Source organism: Falco biarmicus, chromosome 2, assembly GCF_023638135.1.
Source record: "Falco biarmicus isolate bFalBia1 chromosome 2, bFalBia1.pri, whole genome shotgun sequence".
Lineage (NCBI taxonomy): Eukaryota > Metazoa > Chordata > Aves > Falconiformes > Falconidae > Falco > Falco biarmicus.
In genome coordinates, this window is record NC_079289.1 from 90571269 (window position 1) to 90593677 (window position 22409).

Here is a 22409-nt window from a genome sequence, read left to right on the forward strand (position 1 = left end):
CCTTTAGTTTAGCATATTTTTATGCTGCTCATTGCAAATGCAAAGACATCTCAGCTAAGTGAAAAAACTAAGCTCAGATACCAAAAAAAGTCCAGATCTAAACACATCCCAATATGCAACACAAGACACCGCCACAGTACCATTAACAAATTCAGAAATCCCTTAGAACACTTCTTGTTCACAACTTTAATGCAACCACAAATGCCTCTACATCTCCAAGCACAAAGGCCACATCAAGTTCAATGACATTGTTTGACTCCTAGAAACAATCCAAGACAGCTACATGAGCATATGACCTCTCTGCCTCCCTCCCTAAATAACTGTGCTTTCTCTTCAGCCCAGAAAGCTGCTGAAAACCACATGAAGCAAAAGGCATGCGGTGACCAGTGCTAACTGTCACTGAAGAGGCACAAGATGGGAATTGAAGATACTATGGTTACACTGATGCTTGGCGGCAAAAGGAAAATAAAAACAGTTTTCACCTGGCAGGCAGAGCAGATAGCAGTGTTTACATCGATTAATTTCTGCTGCCCCTCTGGAGAAGGTAACCATGCCTGTATAAATTACAGAAGGTAAAGTTTTATTTTTTCTTTTGCAAATGTTTGTCATCACACATACAAACATTATTTTTTAAAGGAGGAAAAAAAAAGGGTAATGTTTTGAAAAGAAAAATATTATAGTCTACATAGCTGTACTATGTAATAAATTCTGTACAGTGTATAATAAATTATGTGTAAAGAAATGTAACTTCTCAGTTATGTCTGATATCTCTCAGTAATATGGATAACGATCACAGGGATGAAACCGTAAGTTTTCTCTCTAATGCATCTTTTCAAGAAGTCTTTTTCAACTTACAGACCAAATGCAGGAGTTTTAGGTAAGAATAGCATATGACTGTTACGAAATGGACTTTAGACAACCTTGGGCACACTTAATCCTTACTATTGTTGAATGCTTTCATTGTCCATATTTAATTCTTGTGCAACATTTCTGAATGTATTATTTATTGCTTTTAAACAAGCAACCTGAAAACAGTGAAGTTCATATAGTTCTCGGTTCTCGGGAAGCCTGGGGAAGTTTTTAAATGACTAATCAAGATAGCATCACATGGATACTGTAGCACATGACAGCAATTTCAAAACCACACCTCAGAATCTGGGGCAGCCAAAAATTCACCAAGAAATGTTCCAATCTTTACCTCCAAAACTGAATGAACAAAATGCATCTGAACCTCATTCTCCAAAACATTTTGCTCAACACATCCCACAAAGAATGAGGCAGATAGCTTACCAGCCCAAAGCTGCGAGCAACTGAGAACACAGCTTGTCATATGGAAGGTGCCTTATGTAACTTTATACCTCATCGGCTCTGCCTACAACATGTATTTCTAACGGCCCTTCTTCCGTCATGAAATGCCAACACTAAGGTTATCTCTTCTTCAAATATCACTGACATATGGGGTAATTTAGAAGTGCATAACACATGATCCTTACACATCTGTTTCACAAACAAAGAATAGGTAGATAAGGAGAAAAAGCCAGATAGCTTAAATGACACATAATTTACGGCAATTATTAAACATACACTGATTAAAAGGCATATGGTCTCAAAAAGTATAAATATCTGTCCTAAATGTTTACAGAGTCAGAAAAAACCTCAGGTGCATGATACCTACAGCCCTGCAGAACCTGGGAAAGATTAATAACTACCATAATCACCCCCTTTTCTGAAAAACACCCTTCTTTTCCTACAGCACAATCAAGCAACACATCAAAATACCAAGCCCTGGTCATGCTTTGTAGCACTAATAGAGCAATTATATAAACTATTCCTCTTACTCTTACTCAATCAGCAAACTCTGCAAGACCAAGTGCTCATTATTTTTTTGTTTTTCTACTTTCTCATGTAATTTTGTCCCTAGCCAGCCAAGTGCTCTTATTTCTCCAGAATTCAAACCACCACTTACATATGCAGTTACATGCATTTCACAAAGTCTTAAACACCTAATCAGCAGGGTTTTTTTTTAAAAAAAGTAAATTTTTATGAACACACTACCTCTTTAAAACATTTTACATTGTAACAGCCTTTTTTTATCCAGTCTGCTTTTAACTAGGGGTTTGCATCTTTAAAGGTCCCTTTCAATACAAACCATGCTATGACTGTGAACCAGGGCATATATTTCATACTTGCCCAAAACTGCCAACAGCCCAAAGCAAAAAAGATAACTAAGAAAAGCATCTAGGATCCATAACTGATTCTTGAGGCAGGTGGGAAGAAGAACATTCACTCTTTGCATACAGACATACTTGCTGCCTTTGGCATACCACAGGATTTACTGCACTTCTGTATAAATGATCTAGTAATGCAAGCAACAAACATTTTCAGCATGATCTATGTGAGCTATCAGAAGCCCTTTAACTCTTTAGCTTTATTGATCTGGTGATGGACTCCAGGATTTCCTTCTCTGCAGTTGAGTTAGCTCAGGCTGAAGACAAGAAGGCTAATGATATAAAAGCAGAACTTTAACTTGCAAAGGGCAGTAGTGAAAAAGGCAAGTAATTTTTCTGCTATGAGCATGCAGAATATTAACAATAAATCCCAACTCCAGTACATACAAATCTCCATTCCAAAATGAAGTCTTCCTCATTTAGCACTACGGTGATTAAGTCTAATATTCACTATTACCGACAAAAGTAGTTTTAAGATCTGACTAGTGATAAGGTTAAAGGAAAGGATTTCTGTGTGAGAAATGGCAAGACAACAAAATTAAGATAAAAGGCATAACTCTTAAGAGGAATCGAATAATTCATGAGTAAAGTAGGTCTATTTTTTACATTCATTTGCATATAAATGTTTTGTGTTATTGCTAAATGGTAAGTAATTTCATGCTGTTAGTGCACACCAGTGTTTTCTCTGCCAAATAATAATGCTATTTGATCTGCTGCAATGTTCTAGCTTTATACATTCAAATATGCAGTGTATAATACATTCCTGTGCAGCCATAGAAGATTTAAACAACTAGCATGAAGCCAGTACTGAAACCAGTACATTGTACAAAGCAAAAACTGTTCTGTTTTGTTTTTTAACCAAGCTCTATTCTACACAAATACAGATTCCCTGAAGAAGTATTTTGCTAATTCACAGGGACTTTACTAAGTTCTTTGTTCAAGGAAAACTTTAAAGCATCCAAAAGTTATTTGTGAAGTTTTTAAAATACTCTTATTTCCCCTGAACAAAATACTTCCTGCTTTAAGGTCTCCTTTCAAAGAATATTTGAAAACGTTCAGAATCAAATGAAACAAATTTAATCTTCACGCAAACAACATGTACATGATATATTGGAGATATAAAGCAGAAAAAAAAATCCTCATACATCAATGCATTGCAGTGATACATCAGGTAAACTAGACCATTTTCTTAAAGATGGAGGAAGAAATCTTCAGCTTCAGTCTTTGTATTCTGCAGGCAGTGAGACAAAGGGTAGTAAGTTCTCGGAAAAATATAATATCAAAGAGACATAAAATTTAGAGTTCATGGACTCTTAGCAAAATATGGTCATGCCCAGTTTTGATAAATGAAACTCCATCTCTTGACAAACAGATGATGGATAAAGAATTGCATGTATTTCTTTGCTTTCTGGAACACAGTTAGGTATTTCGGGAGCTACAAGACCTCCAGATGCACTCCAAACCTGAAGACTGACTGATACAGTGATATGCTATTATCTAAGTAACATGTTCTTCAGTATGCATTTCTCTTTTCATAAGCATCACCTCCACCCTTCCTCAATTTGCTTTCTGTTGGCATTGCTTATTCACATCCACTTCTTAAAGCAACCATCAAAGAAACAAGGCTCATCACATCTTACGTGTGAAGGTCTGCTACACTAGTGTTTACTGATGAAATGTAAACCAGTCTTCGACTAGCTTCACCAACACACACATACTCAAAAGGATCATGTTGAGGCTAGATCTGGCTGGTAATTTTTATAACTGATGAACAAGTGTATGTTTTATTATCTGGAAGTAGCCTGGAGAAAAAAAAATGCCAAGGTACTTAACTCAGTGCAGTTTCTCCTGTATCTCTAGAGCTGGACATGCAGTTTCTTAGTTCACCATTTTTCAACCAGGTTTGAGATGTCAATTATTTTTTGAGTGTGAATTATTTTTTGAGATTTTGTCAGTATGAATAAACATGCACATCCACATCAAGCAGGAATCTACCTGTTGGTGCCACCAGTGTGATCTCCATTTCATGTCCTGGTTTGAACAGAAAGGGAAGGACAAGAGACGTGCCTTGCTGGAAACAGAACAACTCTACAGGCATATATCCGTCATGGTGGGTTCTCAAGGAGTGATTGAAAACCATGCAACAAACTCTTAGCAGCAATGAAATACTATCACAGACCTCACTACCTCTTTCTTTCGAGCAGAAAGGACATTTCATTTATCTTGCCCTTTCTGACATACAGATTTTATAAAACACAAAACTGCACTGAGGCAAGACAATCTATTGAACATGCTCCCACCTTCACAGACTGAAGGATAGAGGGAAAAGACAAACCACATTAATTACATTGCCTGCTCTCTCCTAGAGCACATTCACCTTCAGTGATGGTATGCAGTATGATTACCTCCATCATTATCAGCAAGTGTGACCTGCAACAGCAGTAGCAGCTGGGCAAAATCTTTATTCCTTCTTCAACTGAAGCACCACAGGAAAAGAAAACCTGTGAATCTCACCCCCAGGATGATTGCTCTCCTGTCAAGAGCATAGTATGGCATGCTGGCAGCCAAAAGAGACTCTACTGAGATGGATAGCATGGGCCACCATTTGTTCTGTGATCAGCTAATGAACACCGGAGGATCCATTTGTTGCAAGTGCTTATGACAGGAAGAGAATACTGTGGGAAACCATAGCCACCCACTCACCTTCTGTCAAATCAATAAAGAACATCCTTTAAATACTGCTGTCAATCATAACTGGTTCCCAACTACTATTGCAGCAGTTTGTCTATTTAGCACTGTTCAACGGCCTCTGCCTGGGTTAAGAAGGTCCCATGCTCTCTCCGTTAACAGCCAAATATGCTTGTTCAGGCTCTTCACTTTCCTCCAGGAAGAAAATGTTGCCCAGTGAACTACAGGTGTGCAACATAAGCAGCTGGGTTGCCGTTTGCCATATCCACAGCTGACAGGGCAGAAACTGTGAGTAGAAGTTTACACCAAAAAATTGCTGGGAAGGGAGGCAGGAAGAAAGCAGCTAACAACATTGCAAAAGCTTTCCTCATTCATGGCAACTCTCCCCTGCAGAGTGAAAGCAGGAGCAAACAGTGAGAGATGGTTCTGTCCCCCTCAATTGTCCTCAATACCAAAAACTGTTTAGGTGGTCACTCACTAACTCAAACAGAATGGAGAGCAGAATCAGAAGTGACAATACTTTTGCTTTTTAACAATTAGTTTAAAATCAATCAGAGGTTGTGTTTGCAAGGCAAAATTAATGTTACTACCCGTACCCCATCACTCCACCCATCATCTCCAGCATCCAAACAGATGTTAACTCAGTTGGATCTTACACTTGTAACTCATGCCAAATTCCACCATGAAACGTAAAACTCCAGTGAAACATAAAAAATAATCAGATAATTTTCATTAAAAAACCCACCCTTGCACAGTGGCTACCTGCACTAGCAGTTACCCTGCATTGGAAAGTCATAAGCTCAAAGTTCTCCTAAACAATACAGTCAATGTTAGAGGCTAATCGGAAGAATGGGCAGGCACTAACCAGGACAGATACTTACTGATGCAATAAAAAAAGATATGTCTGTAAGTATAGGACCAGTATAGCCGAAAGGATTGTCTCTGAATTAAATTTCCTAAGAGGTTTATCTGATTCATGAACAATAAATTCCAATTAACTCCACTAAAATCAATATTAACAATCACATTTTGTATCCCTGAGGAGCGATCAGAAGCCAATTGTGAGACCGCAAAAACCTCAGCTTAAATTAGAAGCTGTGATATGAACACATGCTATTGTGTTTCAGTGATGAAGTTTTCTTTAAGATGAACTCAAAAAAGCAGACACCACTGTATGTGTAACAAAGGACCAGCAAGGCTGAGACCTGCTGCACGAATTAAGGATGCAGTGTCAGCCTTCACTACAAATTCCTTATTTTATATTCCACTTAGTTCCATACGCTTTTCCCTAAGATAAGTGAGCTACAAAGACAAGTTGTGTTTGTTTGTCTAAAGACAACATCTGTAATTACATAACCAGGAAAAAAAAGATATTTCAGCTAATAATTTTTTTTTCCCTGGGAAAATAGGTGATTTTTGAAAGAGCCACAATCTGTCTCCCTGTGTTCCTGGGAAAAATGGTTATCAGTGTTCCCCCTAACTAAGATTTTGTCTCAGTTAATTAAAATATTTACTTTCTTGTTTCTTTTTGCACTGTCTGATGAAAAAGTACTTTCAGAATAACTTTTTTAATGTTCCCTTCTATATCAGTAGCATGCTTTTTTTAGGATTGCATCCTTTCTGTTGTTTAAAAAACAAATAGATGAGTTAATGTATTGCACTGAGCCACTCTGCAACATTATTATAAACAGTACTCTAAAAAAAGAATCTAAGATGTGTTTAAAACCAAATGTCTTCCTTTATGTACAAGCTTTTGTTCTCTTTTTTCTTTTTCTTTTGCATTTTTTTTCACTCTTTTCTCTTCACTACCCTTCACTATCTATCTCCCAAGGATGCCACAAAAGGATATTCAGAAAAGCTGCTCCATACTGAGAATCTACAAGCCTTTCTGAAGAGTCTTTCAGCCTGCCATCTTTGATTGCCTCTACTGGGATTCAGCTTTCTTAAAGCTGCTTTTGAGGCTTGGAAAAGTAGTATGCATTAAAAATCAACAAAACACCACTTTAGGTAGTCAAGTACATCTTAGTCGAACTGTTCGCAATCCTTCCTACAGTGGAGAATGCAGACAGTGTGCCCAATCTATCACTAATATTTACAGGCACACATGAAATTTTCGTAAGAAGGGTAAAGTCAGCCCAGTTATGCATGACACAACCTGACTGAAAAGACCATTACCAAAATCCCTCTGTATGCTCCATCAAAGATGTATTATTTGCACATAAGATAATTAATTCCATATTTAAACCTTCCTGCTGTGAAATACAAGAAGCTATGTTTCAGCAACCTTAAATAATCATCTAAAACATAATTTGCATGAAAGGATCAATGAAAAATGACATGGTTACTATCTGGACATTTTGTTTGTAAAGGGCAACCGGCACTCAATTACTGCAATCACATATATAACTGTTTTGTATTTCAAACCAAACCCAGTCCAGCTCTTTTGTGATTTCAGATAAACTTTTCTTCTATAAAGACAGCTATGCAAGTCTTAAATTTCTGACACCAATTAATTTAACAAGCACCAGCCTATCAGGAGATTCTTTATTGTGCCTCTGGTTTAAAATGCTAAATTGCTTAAACATTGTAAGTCAGGAGTTTCTTGAACTACTTAGTCTTTAGGACTAGAAATGTGAATATACAAACTGAATACGGAAAAACGGTTCACTCTCTGCCCCTTTTTTCCCCAAGAAGTTTACCAGTGCGCAGAGCAAGTCTACTGCTTCCAAGATAAGCTCCTGATGGCCAATTCGTGTGACTCCAAGATCTTCCAGTTCTTGATGAGTAATGCGTAGTAGCTGGTCACCACTAATCTTCTCTCTCTCAAAGTTCTTTATATATTGCTGCAGGCAATCATCAAGACCTGTATAAACAGGATGGAAGAAGGGAAGACAAAAGTTAGCAATATTTTGTACTGCCAGAGGAAGTAAAAATGGGCTGGAACCAAAAATCAAGCCAACGGAGGACATTTGCCCTATCTTTAAGAGAAGTATTTCAACATCACAAAAAATTTAGTGCTACCCAGAAATCTTAAAATTTGGAGAGCTATGTCAGCTGTGGCTTTTCCACCCGTGGACAATACCAGCTGCTCCTGAACCCCGAAGAGAGTCCTGAATTCTTGTAGTAAACTGCACTATGAATGCCTATTTGGCAGCCCCTAATAGCAGCTATGTTAGTAATGCCTCCATTGCATCTGGGAGGGGAGAGAAGAGGGAACAATGGAAGGGAGGAAGACTTGCATCCTTTTCTGGGTCCTGTGTATCAACAGATGCTGTTAGTTATTACAGCACTGTAAGAGACTGGAAACAAAGGAAAGCATTTGTGTCAGAGACAAATTCTAAGAGAATAATGAGAGTGTGATTATGCTTCATGCCATACATTCAGGAGTGACTAGCTGTCAGCACCTCTTAATCATGCTTCCAGCATACCTCCGCCATGGTAGGTCACATGGCCAGGAGGGGATGCTGCAGATGCACTCGCTAGGAATCTCTCCTCACAGGACGCTTGACTACAGTGCCCCATGCAGTGAAACACAAAAACAGCAGTGCCACATCTTAGCATCTCTCCTACTCCAAGACCGTTCATACACTGCTGAGCCACCTGAAAGTTCACAGATCATGCCAGCCCCTAAAATAAGCTGCAAAGAGCTCTAGAGAACAAGAAAGGTGGTAGCACTGTGAATGCGTAAACTGGGCAACAATTGCAGCAGCAGATCCAGCTCAATGTACCTCAGTTTAGAAAACGTACAGTCACTCACAGCACACAAAAACTTACTGAGCATGAAAAGCCACTAAAATCAAGACCTGTGTGTGCTCCCCAGAACTGAGTAATTGGGGAAACAGGCCCATCATGCCAAAAAAGATCCTAGAAGTGCATGCCACATATTTGCACAGGATGAGTGCAGGGTTGTGCAGGACCAGGTCCTGCTTTGGAGGCTACCCCTATCCTAGCTATTCAGCTTGATTATCAGTCTAACACAGCTTGATTATCAGTCTAACAACATGTAGCTGACTACACATTTTTGCCTGGAGCAAAGAGCACTGCAAAACATGGGATAATCCATCATGCCTCTCTTCCTCATCAACCTTTGCCTAAGAGTGCCAGACCAGTACGGGGAAGCTCTGCAGCATGTGCATCCCTGTGCCAAGGGGATAAGGAAGACTCTTGGGTATTTGGTGGTCCACCTAAAATTTCTGTCTCAAATACCTTCTGATGGATCAGCATGACTCCTACCAAGTGGCAGGATTTGACAAAAACCTGAATGTGTTAATTTAGCTGCTTCTTGAGAGACACCACTTTTCTGATGGTTGTCTTCAAAAAATCCTAATGTTGAAAAGACATCTGCTCGTTAGGTTGCAAGGAAGTGAGAACATTTTTATTGGCTAATAAAAATGTCTGGAAAATCTGAAGATACACAAGGAGGAAGTATCGATCTGACTGCTGAGCCCCAGCTGCCTCATAAAAAAACCCAGCTTATAGCATAAAGCTTCTCTGAAACTGGCCACCAAGCATTTTTGATTCTCATTCAACCCTTTTAGGGTGTAACCACACCTCAAGAGAGACTTACACAAGGAACACCTTGGTACTGCAGGCAGGGATGCTGCAGTGCCAGGCCAGCCGGCCATTGCTGGCTTAGCTCTCAGGCAAGTGTGACCCCACACTCTGTCCCTGCTACAACACACCAGCACAATCTTCACATGGCTTTAACTTCTAGAATTCATACACCGAAACTAAACTACACGCAAACACACTGTAAATCAAATGCTCCAGGCCTGAGACACAGGAGCAGGTCTGTAACTTAAGCTGCTTCCAACCACATCCTTCCAAAGCCACCTGATTTCCTGCCTCCAAAACAAAGCCACTTAAATGTTTAGGTTAATCAAGCATTTGAAGCTATGCCTTCCATTCACTTCCCTTTCTAATCAAATCATTGTTCAAATTGTTCTTCAAGAAGGAAATCTTAAAGGCACAGGAGCAGGACATCCCATGGACCAAAAGACAAATCAGTAGGGAAGACTGGCCTGGTTGAACAGAGAGCTTTGGCTGGAACTCAGGAAACAAAAGAGTTCATGACCTCTGGAAGAACGGACAGACCACTCAGGAGGACCACAAGGATGTCATGAGGTTATGCAGGGAGAAAATCAGAAGGGCCAAGGCCCGGCTAGAACTTCGTCTAGCTACTGCTGTAAAAGACCATAAAAAAATGTTTCTGTAAGTACTTTAGCAACAAAAGGAGGGCTAAGGAGAATCTCCATCCTTTACTGGATGTGGGGGGAAACATAGTGAGAAAGGATGAGGAAAAGGCTGAGGTACTTCATGCCATCTTTGCCTCAGTCTTTAACAGTAGGACCAGTTATTCTCCAGGTACCCATCCCTCTGGGCTGGAAGACAGGGACGGGGAGCAGAATGAAGCCCCCACAATCCAAGGGGAAACGGTCAGTGACCTGCTACACCACTCAGACACACACAGGTCTATGGAGCCGGGTGGGATCCACCCAAGGTACTGAGGGAGCTGGCGGTGCTCACCGAGCCACTTCCCATCATTTATCAGCAGTCCTGGCTAACCGGGGAGGTCCCAGGTGACTGGAAGTTGGCAAACGTGACACCCATCTACAAGAAGGGCCAGAAGGGGGATCCAGGGAACTACAGAGCTGTCAGCCTGACCTCAGAGCTGGGGAAGGTTATGGAGCAGACCATCTTGAGTGCCGTCATGCAACGCGTACAGGGAAACCAGGTGATTAGGCCCAGCCACCAGGGGTTTGCGAAAGGCAGGTCCTGCCTGACCGTCCTGATCTCCTTCTGTGACAAGGTGACCTGCTTAGTGGGTGAGGGAAAGGCTGTGGATGTTGTCTGCCTGGCCTTTAGTAAAGCCTTTGACACCATTTCCCACAGCATTCTTCTGGAGAAACTGCCTGCTCGTGGCTTAGACAGGTGTAGTGTTTGCTGGGTAAAAACCTGGCTGGATGACAAGGCCCAGAGCGGTAGTGAATCAAGTCACATCCAGTTGGCAGCTGGTCATACATGGTGTTCCCCAGGGCTCAGTACTGGGGTCACTTCTCTGTAATACTTTTATCAATGATCAGTGGGTGAGGGGATCGAGTGCACCCTCAGCCAGTTTGCAGATGACACCAAGCTGGGCAGGAGTGTTGATCTGCTGAAGGGCAGGAAGGTTCTGCAGTGGGATCTGGGCAGGCTGGACCGATGGGCTGAGGCCAATTGTATGAGTTTCAAGGTGAAGTGCTGGGTTCTGCACTTGGGCCACAACAACCCCACACAACGCCACAGGCTTGGGGAACAGCAGCTGGAAAGCTGCCTGGTGGAAAAGGACCTGGGGGTGTCGGTCGACAGCCACCTGAACATGAGCCGGCAGCGTGCCCGGGTGGCCAAGAAGGCCAAAAAGCATCCTGGCTTGTACCAGAGGCGGTGTGGCCAGCAGGACTAGGGAAGCAATCGTCCCCTTGTACGTGGCACTGGTGAGGCCGCATCTTGAACACTGTGTTCAGTTTTGGGCCCTTCACTGCAAGAAAGACATTGAGGTGCTGGAGTGTGTCCAGGGAAGGGCAACAAAGCTGGTGAAGGGTCTGGAGCACAAGTCTGAGGATCAGCTGAGGGACCTGGGGCTGTTTAGCCTGGAGAAAAGGAGGCTGAGGGGAGACTTTATTGCTCTCTACAGCCACCTGAAAGGAGCCTGTAGGCAGGTGGGTGTCAGTCTCTTTTCCCAAGTAACCAGGAATAGGACAAGAGGGAAGCGCCTCAAGTTGCACTAGGGGAGGTTTAGATTGGATATTAGGAAAAAAAAATTTCTTCACAGAAAGGGTTGTCAAGCATCGGAACAGGCTGCCCAGGGAAGTTGCCCAGGTTAAGTCACAACCCATAGACATATCTAAGAAGTGTAGATGTGGCACTTAGGGACATGGTTAGTGGTGGACTTGGCAGCGTTAGGTTAATGGTTGGGCTCAATGATCTTAAAGGTCTTTTTCAACCTAAAGAATACTGTGATTCTATGATCAGTCATATGCATAACATATTAACAAGGAACAAAAATGGTGATCAAGGAATGATCATGTATCGCATCTTGCCACATAGCCTGGTTCTCAGATATGCTTAACTGGCTTGTGAGGAGCTAAAAATTGTTCCCTAATTCTCCAACCAAAAAAATACAAATGGCTAAACTCTACTAAAGCTTTTATTCTCCTCACTTTGATTCCTCTACAGGAGGTAATGAATTATCAGAACCACCAAGACTGATCCATAAAATGACTCAGTTGCAACACATATGCATGGAAAAGAGAACAGGAGCACTCACTAAGGCCGAAACAACAGAGCCTGCTACTTTGTGGGGTGCCCCACGGTATTTTTGATATATTTTCCTTTCGTACTTAAATAATGAATACTCTGCCTTTGACCTTAGAACTGCTTGTTAATCAAAAGTAATGTTTCACTGTAGACCAACACAACACATGCATAATCAGTGTGATGTACAAGGTGAAAATCTTAATTTCTCTCTTTCTTGCTTCAGAACATTCAAAGACCATAACAGTCCTGCACATTCCCAAAAAATTTCAATGTGAGCCCTCAGTTCATGCAAATGGTGCCATCTCTCTCTTACATGCTAGGCAATGCTCATTGTTAGCAAACGGACAAGCAGCAATACAAATCAGATAGTCTTCTCTGCCTGACACCTGAAAGTAAGGCCATTTACCAAGTCCTAGTGAACTCATTTAGACATTTAAATTTAGGTTGCGAAGGGAAATAATTTTTCTCAAATCTTCTTGAATCCACTTTACTAGTTCACACACACACAAAATACCATTATCTTCAATTATCTGACATGAGCCTTCTGGATTTATCCATATTTGTACATATTTTCTCCTAAAGTCCTGCTTAGCCCAAGTTTTCCACGCAATATGCTAATTGCATGAACTCTTTTACAAGCACAGTCCCATGTATAATGGCATTTATCTTTGGAAAAAAAATAGTATTCTTGACAATACGTAAAACATTTCATCTAAAAAAGTATTAAAAATAGGCCATAGATGTGATTTTGCTAAATGACTAAAAAAGAAATCAGTAAGTACTTCTGATGTTCCTGAATTTAAGTCCCACACTGCTTACATAGACTACTGAATGAGAATAATAACATTAAAATATTCAACGTCATCAGGTATCAAAAAATTAATTCCCATCTAAGACTAGCAACACAAATCCAGAATAAGACATGACAGATGCACTTAATAAACACTTACTGACAGTTAATTCTATATAAAGCCATTACTCTTCCTCCTCCTGCTATCTATGTATTTTTGTCATTCAGATGTAATTTAGACGGATGCACGTAGTTCACATAGGGCAAGAAAAAAATATTAAAACAACAAAAATACTACTGACGATTGCTTGAGTCACCAATTTTGTAAAAACTACAGCCAGGAAAGAACAAAATAATTTAACCATAGGTTGTGTGACATTTTCAGAATAGCCTGACACAAATACTTCCCCTCATTCCCTAAACAGAACATCTTTTTAAAGTAATTTATTTCTGACATTCCATTTCTTAAAAAGCAGCTATTCTTTTTGTAAACAAAACTGTACACAGATAGGAAATTATTCTTATTCTTATTATTATAGACCGCCGGCTTTCCCTACCCACACCTTTTGTCCCCAGAGCCACAGCAGACAGCCCTGTTTGCCAGCAGCGGGCCAGGTGCTGCTACATTGAGATCAACAGGAGGGGAGCTGCAGGGAATGGGTGTTCCTGGCTGATAATGCCATTTAACTTGGGAAAGGACAAGATGTACCAAAACACATCAGGTGCCTGGAGTCCATGCAAACACCCTGGAAGCTAACAGGGAAAGCACAGCTTTCTTAACAGTACTATGTCTTTTACAATATTCCTGCAAGTCCAGCATCCACCCAACCTCAGTGTAGTGAGAAATTTTTCTAGCTGTAAAGGTTTGCTCTGCTTCTATGTGCAGATGCCCTCATATCAGAGGATGGCACACAACCCATATGCCACAGGAATCCTTGCAAATAACCCAGTTTAATGTACTAAACATTGTTCCTGGCCATGGGTACAATTAAGGTTGCCAAGCACCTAGCAGTCCCGTATAATTCAAGAACAGTGGCATCTGTCCAAAAACCTGGTCTGTTGTTATATTCTGGATGCATAAGACCCTGTAGTACATCACACAGGTTTTGTGATGTCAATACACAAGTAAGTGTCTCATAGTCAACAACCCTGCTCCTCACCCAAATTAACCCCAAGTTTCTTAAAGTATATGTAAAGGCACAGATGTTCCAATAAAAAGAAAGTTTAGAGTAAAACTGTACAATAAGTACTCCTCTTCCTTCTAGACCTACTCTTTAAAGCAAACACTACACAATGTAACTTTTTTTCCTTTTTCTTGAAAGATTCTTCATCTTGTGCTGCAGAAATAACACAGACCTCCAAGAACACTAACTACTCAAGAAGAACTCTCCTGCCTCACATGCTTTCCACCTGAGATTACCAACCACAAAGTCTGGCAATGCTGTCCAGATCCCATTATATACTCACTACCTGGCCAGTTTGACTGGGGCCTTAGAAAAGCACTTAAGATGTTAATGCATTGCACACCTTTGTCAGCCAGCATACCCCTGAGATGTTACACACACAGATGATCTATTCTGTCCATTAACAGAAAAGGAGCAACTCTTCTCATTAAGTTTAAAGCAAACTCTACCTCTCTGTGGGACCAAACAAATAAAAAACAATAGCCAAAGTAAAGAAAGCTCCTCCAAAAGAAACTGCTCAGAAGATTCAGTGCTTTTAACATTAAAAAAAAAAATCTCCTCTAGAAAAGATTCCTTGCAAGCAGAACATACTGGAGCTGGTTCCCCGCCCCCCCCCTCCCCCCCACTGCATCACCGAGTTCTACCCTTGTGTGGGCCGAGCCAGAGTTCATTAAATCATTAACAATCTTTAATGGCTCACAGATGCAAAATTGGGCAGATTTCTATGTAATAAATTACTTATATTACAGCAGCACAGTAGAAACTGATCAAGAAATGTTTAATTTCATTCTTTTAACTCATACGATTTCCTGGAATAAGATTGCAAGATGCAGTGCTACCCTCCAGGGAAATCTTCCATGCTTGCCATCTCCTAACTAATAACACAACTCCATACTTCATGATCTCTCTGAGGTCTTACTGTCTTATTTTGAAGTGCGCAATAGGTTACCTTTTGGAACAAGCAAGCCAACAAACCACCCTGTAATTCAGTGTCAAAACAGGTTATGCACATCTGTGGGAATTCAAATGACCCTCTCAATGAAATACATCCTGAGGTTCTGATCCCACAGTCTGTTCCCCCTTTGCAAACAGTTCAGTGTTTCCTCCCACCTCTGAGAGAATAGAGTATTAAAATACATTTTCTGTGGTTAGATCTGAATTAAAATTTGTAATCAGCTGCTTAGACATACATGAAAAGACACAGTTCTAAAACCAGTGGCAACTAGATGGAATATTCTTCCCCAAACTGGTGGCAAAAGACATTTTCCTTAAGGTTGGAGCACCACAGTGAAAGTAATAGAGCTTATGTCCTTATCAACCTTCTTTTCAGCTTGGGGCTAAGGGAAAGATGATTAACTTTATAGGTTCAACTACCACACCTGAAACTTTGATAAGGGAGTGTATTTTTATGCTCCCCTAGAAAATCAGAATGAGGATGCAAACTGACAACTTCCCTGGGCAAGCTCAAGCAATGGACTGCAATACAGAATTTAACAAGTCAAAAAACCAGTATTAAACCACATTTTAAACTGGGCATTCATGTAGCACTCTCCAACGTCTTTTCAGATTGTAAACTATTGTTTGCAACATTTTTACCTAAACTAGCATGATGGAAGGGACTACTAAAATGTTAAATATTCAGAAAAAAAATCACAGTTGTTTTCTCCCTGCTCACCACTAAATATGCATTAAATTTAAGCCAACTACCACCTTTAAAACTGCACATGAGTCTAGGTATGTTTCAAACTTCAATGTTCAGCTGAGTTCCTGGTAAGTTAAAATACTGTGCTATGACTTAGGCATTTTCACCCATGCTTTATTAATCCAGAGCTGGTAGGCTACTAGCCTATTCACTTCAATTACACAAAAATAGAAGCTTTGCTTATGTAAAGAGCAAGACAATCAACAAGAAAACTTCTCCCTCTCTTCCACCTCAACCAGAGAGCTGCTCCTAGGCACAGATACTGCAGGCAGCCCAGAGCAGGCAATTTTCCCCACCGCAGCAGCTCCTATTTAGGGTACACACTCATGTTTCCTCCTTAAGAGAACCAGAGCACAAGAGGGGAGGCTAGGAAAGGCCAGGTTTCCCCACCATCTGTACGTGGGAGGTGGGCATTTGGAAACTCTCCATGTCCCTCAATCTGAATGCCACCACAGAAACCGAGCATAAGCCAAACTAGCTGCTTCCCCACCTGAGAGGCAAAGCCAATTCTCCTCTGCCTACGTAAGGGATGCTCACTGCATCAGGGTCTTCAGCACCTCCTGGGCTTCATATGTGACAAACAGATGTCACAGTTTTCAGTGCCAAAAGACTGAGCAAAGAACAGAATGTTTTAAGTGCAGTAGATAGCAAATGCCTACTGTGGACAGGACAGCTGCAAAAAAGTAATGTCCCATCCCAGAGGAGTAAATCAGGTAGGATGGCAAAAGAAACAACAGAAGCAGCTTTCATTATAGATTGAGAAAAAATTACAATATATTTAGAACTGGGGAGGGGGGTGGGGGGGAATATTGAAGGTTCTGGATTTATGAATGGATACAGGATTAATGAGAAAAAGAATTGCCAAATATCTGGATTATAGCAGTATTTGCAAAAGAGCGGGACAATCACTTTGTGCTTGTTATCTGCAACTATGGCAAAAGCCCTCTAACTGCAAAATATGTTTCTCCTTCACTCTATATAATTATTCTCCCTCTCTCTCCCCCAACCGCGCACCCCCCCACCCCCACGCCCCATACAGCGGAGTCAAAGAAAATTCCAAAGTATTACAAACAACCATTAAAATGACTGAGAAAATCCAAATAATTATTCCTTCAAGCATAACGTGTATTCACAGAATATAGTATAAGATTACATGTTTTCCATGTGCAGTTTAGAGTAGATGTATTCTTTTCAAGGAATCTTCGAGTGTTCATAGTCAAAACAGTAGCAGAGAAGTACTGCTAACTCAAAACTACATTTTTAGGCAATGAAAGAGAAACACAATACATAAAACCCCTTACTTTATATCCACTGGATATATACTACTACATCCAGAAGAGCGTGCCAAGTTTGTAGAATGAAGAAGTCAAAACACAGAAGACGTGAACATGAGAAGCAGCAATGTAATCCAAATTCAGCCTCTCCTGAAGGTATTATAAATGCTGAGACCCTGGCTACTAGACCCGTGTACAGCAGTGAGGTAAATAAGGAAGGTATCACACTGGGCTCATGAAGAGATGTGCAAAATGAGAAATTGAAACAGAAGTATATTTTAGATCTTGCATGTTGCTCTGTTCTTTTTAAGGTCCTTGCCAGGAGAAGCACCTGTGGTCAGTCAAAGAAAAAGCCACCAGTGAACAAGGAGATGTCATTATGCCAGGTGAGAACTTGGAAGTCAAGGCCATATTTCTGGCAGCAAAGAAAACATCAGGCTGAGGTGAAAGTACTGCCTCAAGTCACTACAAAATCTGGAATTTAAAATCAAATCTAACTCTGAAATGTCTGCTGTTTCCGTGCCTACAGATACACTCTATTTACCTGATCGTGAACTCTTACAAGTCCTGAATATATTAGTTGTGTGATTGCCAATAAATGGCAATTCTGTTCATCAGAAAACTGCAGAAACGTCAAAATTTAGTGGATTATACATGGCTCATCAACAGCTCTACTTTACAAGGAATTTCACACTGACCAAATTTTAAAAGGGTCTTCTTAAAAAAAGAACACAGAATTTAAAAAAGGAGACAAGCACAACAGAACATGTACATGGAGACTAACTATGGGCATGATTTAAAGATACACAATATAGAACTGGGGGTAGTGTCCAATAGGACATATTTTCAATAAAATCAGTCCTTGCTGTTAGACTACTTATAATCAGGGCTTATTATGGCAAGTTAGACTTCTTAATTACAAGAATAATATCCAAAGTGTTCTGTTTAGCTGTTGATAAATGTAATCATTCATATTTCTCTGGGTGGTTTTTGTTCCATTATGCCCATCTGTATAGCAAAACCAAATCTTTACACAAGCATATACACAAGCACAACACAAGTTTTGCGAAGTATTTAAAATCTTAAAACATGGATAACACCGCAACAACCAGTGTCGAGCTCTATTTCTATGAAACTCAAGGATTAGTATCCTTGATTACCAATATTGTTCTCAATGTAGGAGGTTATAATTATTGCTATATTTAGGACTCTTATTATTGGATTACTTCAACCACATTGTTCCACAACAGCTGTAGCCTCTGCACATGAGAAATGCTGAAATGTGCTGAAAAGTTAGTGTAGCTGATAATGGCAGTGGAAATCTCTTTTGCTAGTGGAAGGGAAAGGGGTGGAACAACCCACAGCATCATTAAATATCAGGAATCCCTGAAATGAAGCTAATCAAAGGAATGCATCCTTTTACTCCTGATAAACAAACACTACTACATGCAACTGTAGGGCAGCCACAATAAGGATGGGATGAGAAAGTGTGCATTCACTCTCATAACTCAGTGTATACAATGACAGATTTTAAGCTCAGGTTTAGAAGTTCAGCACATTTTGAGAGGCATCTAGAGATAAACTGGAAATATCTGAACTGTAATGATTTTTTTCTTTCTTGGGTTTTTTTTTTTTCTTCTTCTTTTCCTCACACACACACACCCACCCCCAAGACCAATAGGCTAACGGGTGAGTGGATGGGTGGGTGTTTAAATATCATATTCTACCAAAACCAGAAGTTCTCCAATAAGTTGTCTAAGCATTGTAAAGACTGTAAGACTATAAACATTACTGAAATACTCCTCTAAATTTTCAAAGAGGAAATGCCATTGTTGTCTCAATTTTTTTTGCTATTTAAGTCTATGCCCTCATGATTTCTGAGGCAGCTTTGAGGACATGGAATGTACCATCAAAGCTTTGCAAAAAGCAAGAGGAGAAAGTGGCATTGTTGCTTTACAGGTAATAATATATTTTTATGATACACAACAATCCAGTCATTCTCGTCTCACACAGGGCCCCATGATGCTAAACCCTGTACAAAGTAACATACAAGGAGACATGGACCTGACCCAAGATGTTCGATAAACTTCTCTTTCTCCATGAAATTTAAGATGACTAGCTAATAAAGGCAGATCCCTCAACAGCTGCTTTTAATTCTACTCCGTCTCACTTTGCAGTTTTCACACTCTCACAATCATCCTCCTTCCCATTTTTCACATGTACTCCAGTTTGCAGAGCACCTCAGGAAAGGCAAGTTTTTTTGGATCTAATCAATGTTTGACTTCTTCCTCAAAGTACTACACTTCTGCTCCAATTATCACATGTAAACTGGAATATACTGCAACTAACTTAGCATATAGGCATTTTTCAATCCATGTTATAAAATTAAGGTTCTAAATATCATTAATAACATCTCTTTGATTTGTGTTTCATCAGATAATTTTTTTTAAATTTCAAATGCTACTATTTTTCTCCTCTAAAATGATTCCTTGTACAACGTCTGTCTGCATCACTACCACTGTAGGCATTTGATGTTTCCTAAGGACTTGCTACCACACACCAGACTATAAGAAGTAACTATTAGTGATTAGTTGCCCCTAAAATATAAACAAATGAGCACAACAAAAAGTTTTTCTCAGCCGTGTCCTTCTGACTTCAGAGTCTCTAGAGGTTCGTCTTTGTACCAGTGAAAAGCAAATTGACAAGACTAAAACTCAGCATATCGCCAAACATACAATATTCTGGTGCCTGCAAACAAAAAGAACACACCACTGCTTTACACAGGGAGAACAACTGTCCCTCTAACAACAGCATGTGGCTTTATTACTTCTCCAACACAGCTCTCAAGCAAGCAGCAAGCACTAATGATATTAAAATAGGGAGTGACTGCCACCAGGTTCAAGGACCCTACCAACCTAACAGTGCCAGAACTGGAAAGGGCTAGTGAACGCGCAGTCAGCCAGACACAAACCAGCCCTTGGGCTACAGCTGCACATCTCCAACCGCAACTGCACTAATGTGCAGCATCTGCCCTCCAAACAATTTTGCACGATGCAGCAATGACAAACTACCAAATTCCCAAATATGACTGCAAGCATTGAAATGCAACCCCCATGTCCCCTAAGGATGGGAGGTTTTGTTTAAATAGGTGTGGTATTGGCTTCTTCAACACTTTAGAAGGGGCTGTAAGGCTGAAACACCCCCTCAGGACTTAAGATACAAAAGTCCTAATTTTCCAGAGCTTTTCACTGTCTCCCATGATTATCTGCAGCTGTGCTTCACACTAGCACATACGACTATAGGAAGTGCAAAACCATGAAATGTCCAAGCCTACAGCAGGCAGGCAGGAGGGAAAGTTTCTTCAAACTCTGAGTGAACTCCCTCCAGTTCATTCTTCCTTCTTGCAACACCCATGCAATTCCCAGGCTTGAAGCGCTCTTTAGCAGAAGTTCGCACAATTCAGCACAGTGTGAGATTTGGGATAGTTTTAGAACTGTGGGCAGAAAAAGCTCTGCATCCCCCTCCACATGACAAAGAAACATCTGTAACTGAAAATCACAGGTCAAATACTTTGATATGTGTAGGAGTGTCTTGAAGAAGAAATGGAGAGCTATACTTCTAATATTTATCACTTCCATCACTTCACACATGATGCCTCATTAACCATCCCACCCCTCTGCAAAATGTAAATGAATCACGTATTAAGGGGAAAAACCAAGTATAATATGTAAGACAGTCAGAAGATGTTTATGTAGGCCAAACACACCCCTGACATTAACCAAGTGAGTACATAAGTACTGGTTGTTCTTTCAAATGCCTTACCATGTTTGCGTTTTTACAGCATGCTCCACAGCAGCCACATTAAACACACTGTTGTTGTCACAAGAAGGGATCTCCTCTTCTCCCTCCCTCACATGGGCTAATATATGCTATTACGCAAAATAGTCAAATAAGCTCTGCCACAGTCTTTATTATAGTTCTTCACTAAGAAAACCAGCTTTGCTGCCAAGAAGGCAGCAAAAGTTACTATGCCAGAAGGCATCCTTTTGGAGCAAGCCGGAACATTGTGTCCCTGAAGAAATAATGTAACAATTGTTAAAGCTTTCCTTTACCTCAGTACATCACACTGTCTCCCACCACTGGAGAAATCTGTTAATGATTCAGATAAGGTTTCAAGATTTATTTGGTGATGTCATCACATGGGGTCTGTGGATTTCATGCAGCCCAGCAGTGTGGTTAAAAGCAACGCTATTCATTTTGCAACACAAGCAATTCCTCAGTTTTGATACGCTTACATTGAACCCCGCTCTGAAGCAACAGTGGACAAAATGCTGGACTTGCTTGGGAGTGCTTCTGTGATGACTTCTTCCTTCCCCTCTGTTTGATTTTCCTTCTAATACCAGCAAAATCACCCAGCATTCACTGGCTCAATCTGCCTTCTCTCAAGAAGGGATTTCAGAATTAAGAACCCTAATGACATCACCCATAATTGGACAGAATATGTCAAAAACTTTACAAACAGTGCTACAAGTAGAGCTTTATTACATTCTGATATGCACAGATATCGCATATGTTAAGAACTCAAAAACATTGCAGTTTTAAGCTTCTTGCCTAAGACAATCTGCCTCAAACTATACTCAGAGTAGAGAGCTTTACATAAAAGTACATTCAAGGACCACTTTACATGCCTGCTCTTCCCCACTCTCCCTCTTGCTTATTAAGAAAGAAGAACACATTCCATAATGTAAAATCTACAATATAATCCTAAGCCTGTAAAGTGGGAGTGCAACCCATACAACTAGATCGTAGCAAAAATTATTTTCTTTGGCAATATACTTTTTAAAATAATGTCAGCTTTGCCTAAGTTGTAAATACATAAAATTTAAAAAAATAAAATCTGTTCAAGTGACAACCTAAGTTACACTTCAGTTAGTTTCTCATTTTGCATAATCACTTGCTCATACAATTTATCCGTATGAGCAAAAAGCAGTAACTAGGAATTAGACCCTTCAAAGACGGAATTAATCTACAGCGACGTATTAGTCTCTTTCAAATCTTGTCAATGTTATATCCCCAGGAAAGAGAAATGAACGTTTACATGGAAAGTAATGTGTGCACATCACACAATATTAAAAACAGTTTGTTTTTAACTATTAACTGCATAGCATTAAATTAATGGCATGAAACCTGTCCCTGAAGCTTTTTGCCAAAGAGAAGATGAGGTAGTTCATTAAATATTAGTATTAC

The 22409-nt window shown here is 40.2% G+C and overlaps 1 protein-coding gene across 5 annotated transcripts in view; it reads right to left on the reverse strand.

Moving 5' to 3' along the window:
- The window catches only part of CNKSR2 (connector enhancer of kinase suppressor of Ras 2), a 220812-nt gene that overhangs the window by 173950 nt on the left and 24453 nt on the right, over positions 1-22409 (reverse strand). For all 5 annotated transcript variants that reach the window (XM_056329480.1, XM_056329479.1, XM_056329476.1 and 2 more), the window contains exon 2: positions 7616-7779. In XM_056329480.1, coding sequence (XP_056185455.1) covers positions 7616-7779 — 164 coding nt within the window. The remainder of the gene's footprint in view (positions 1-7615; positions 7780-22409) is intronic.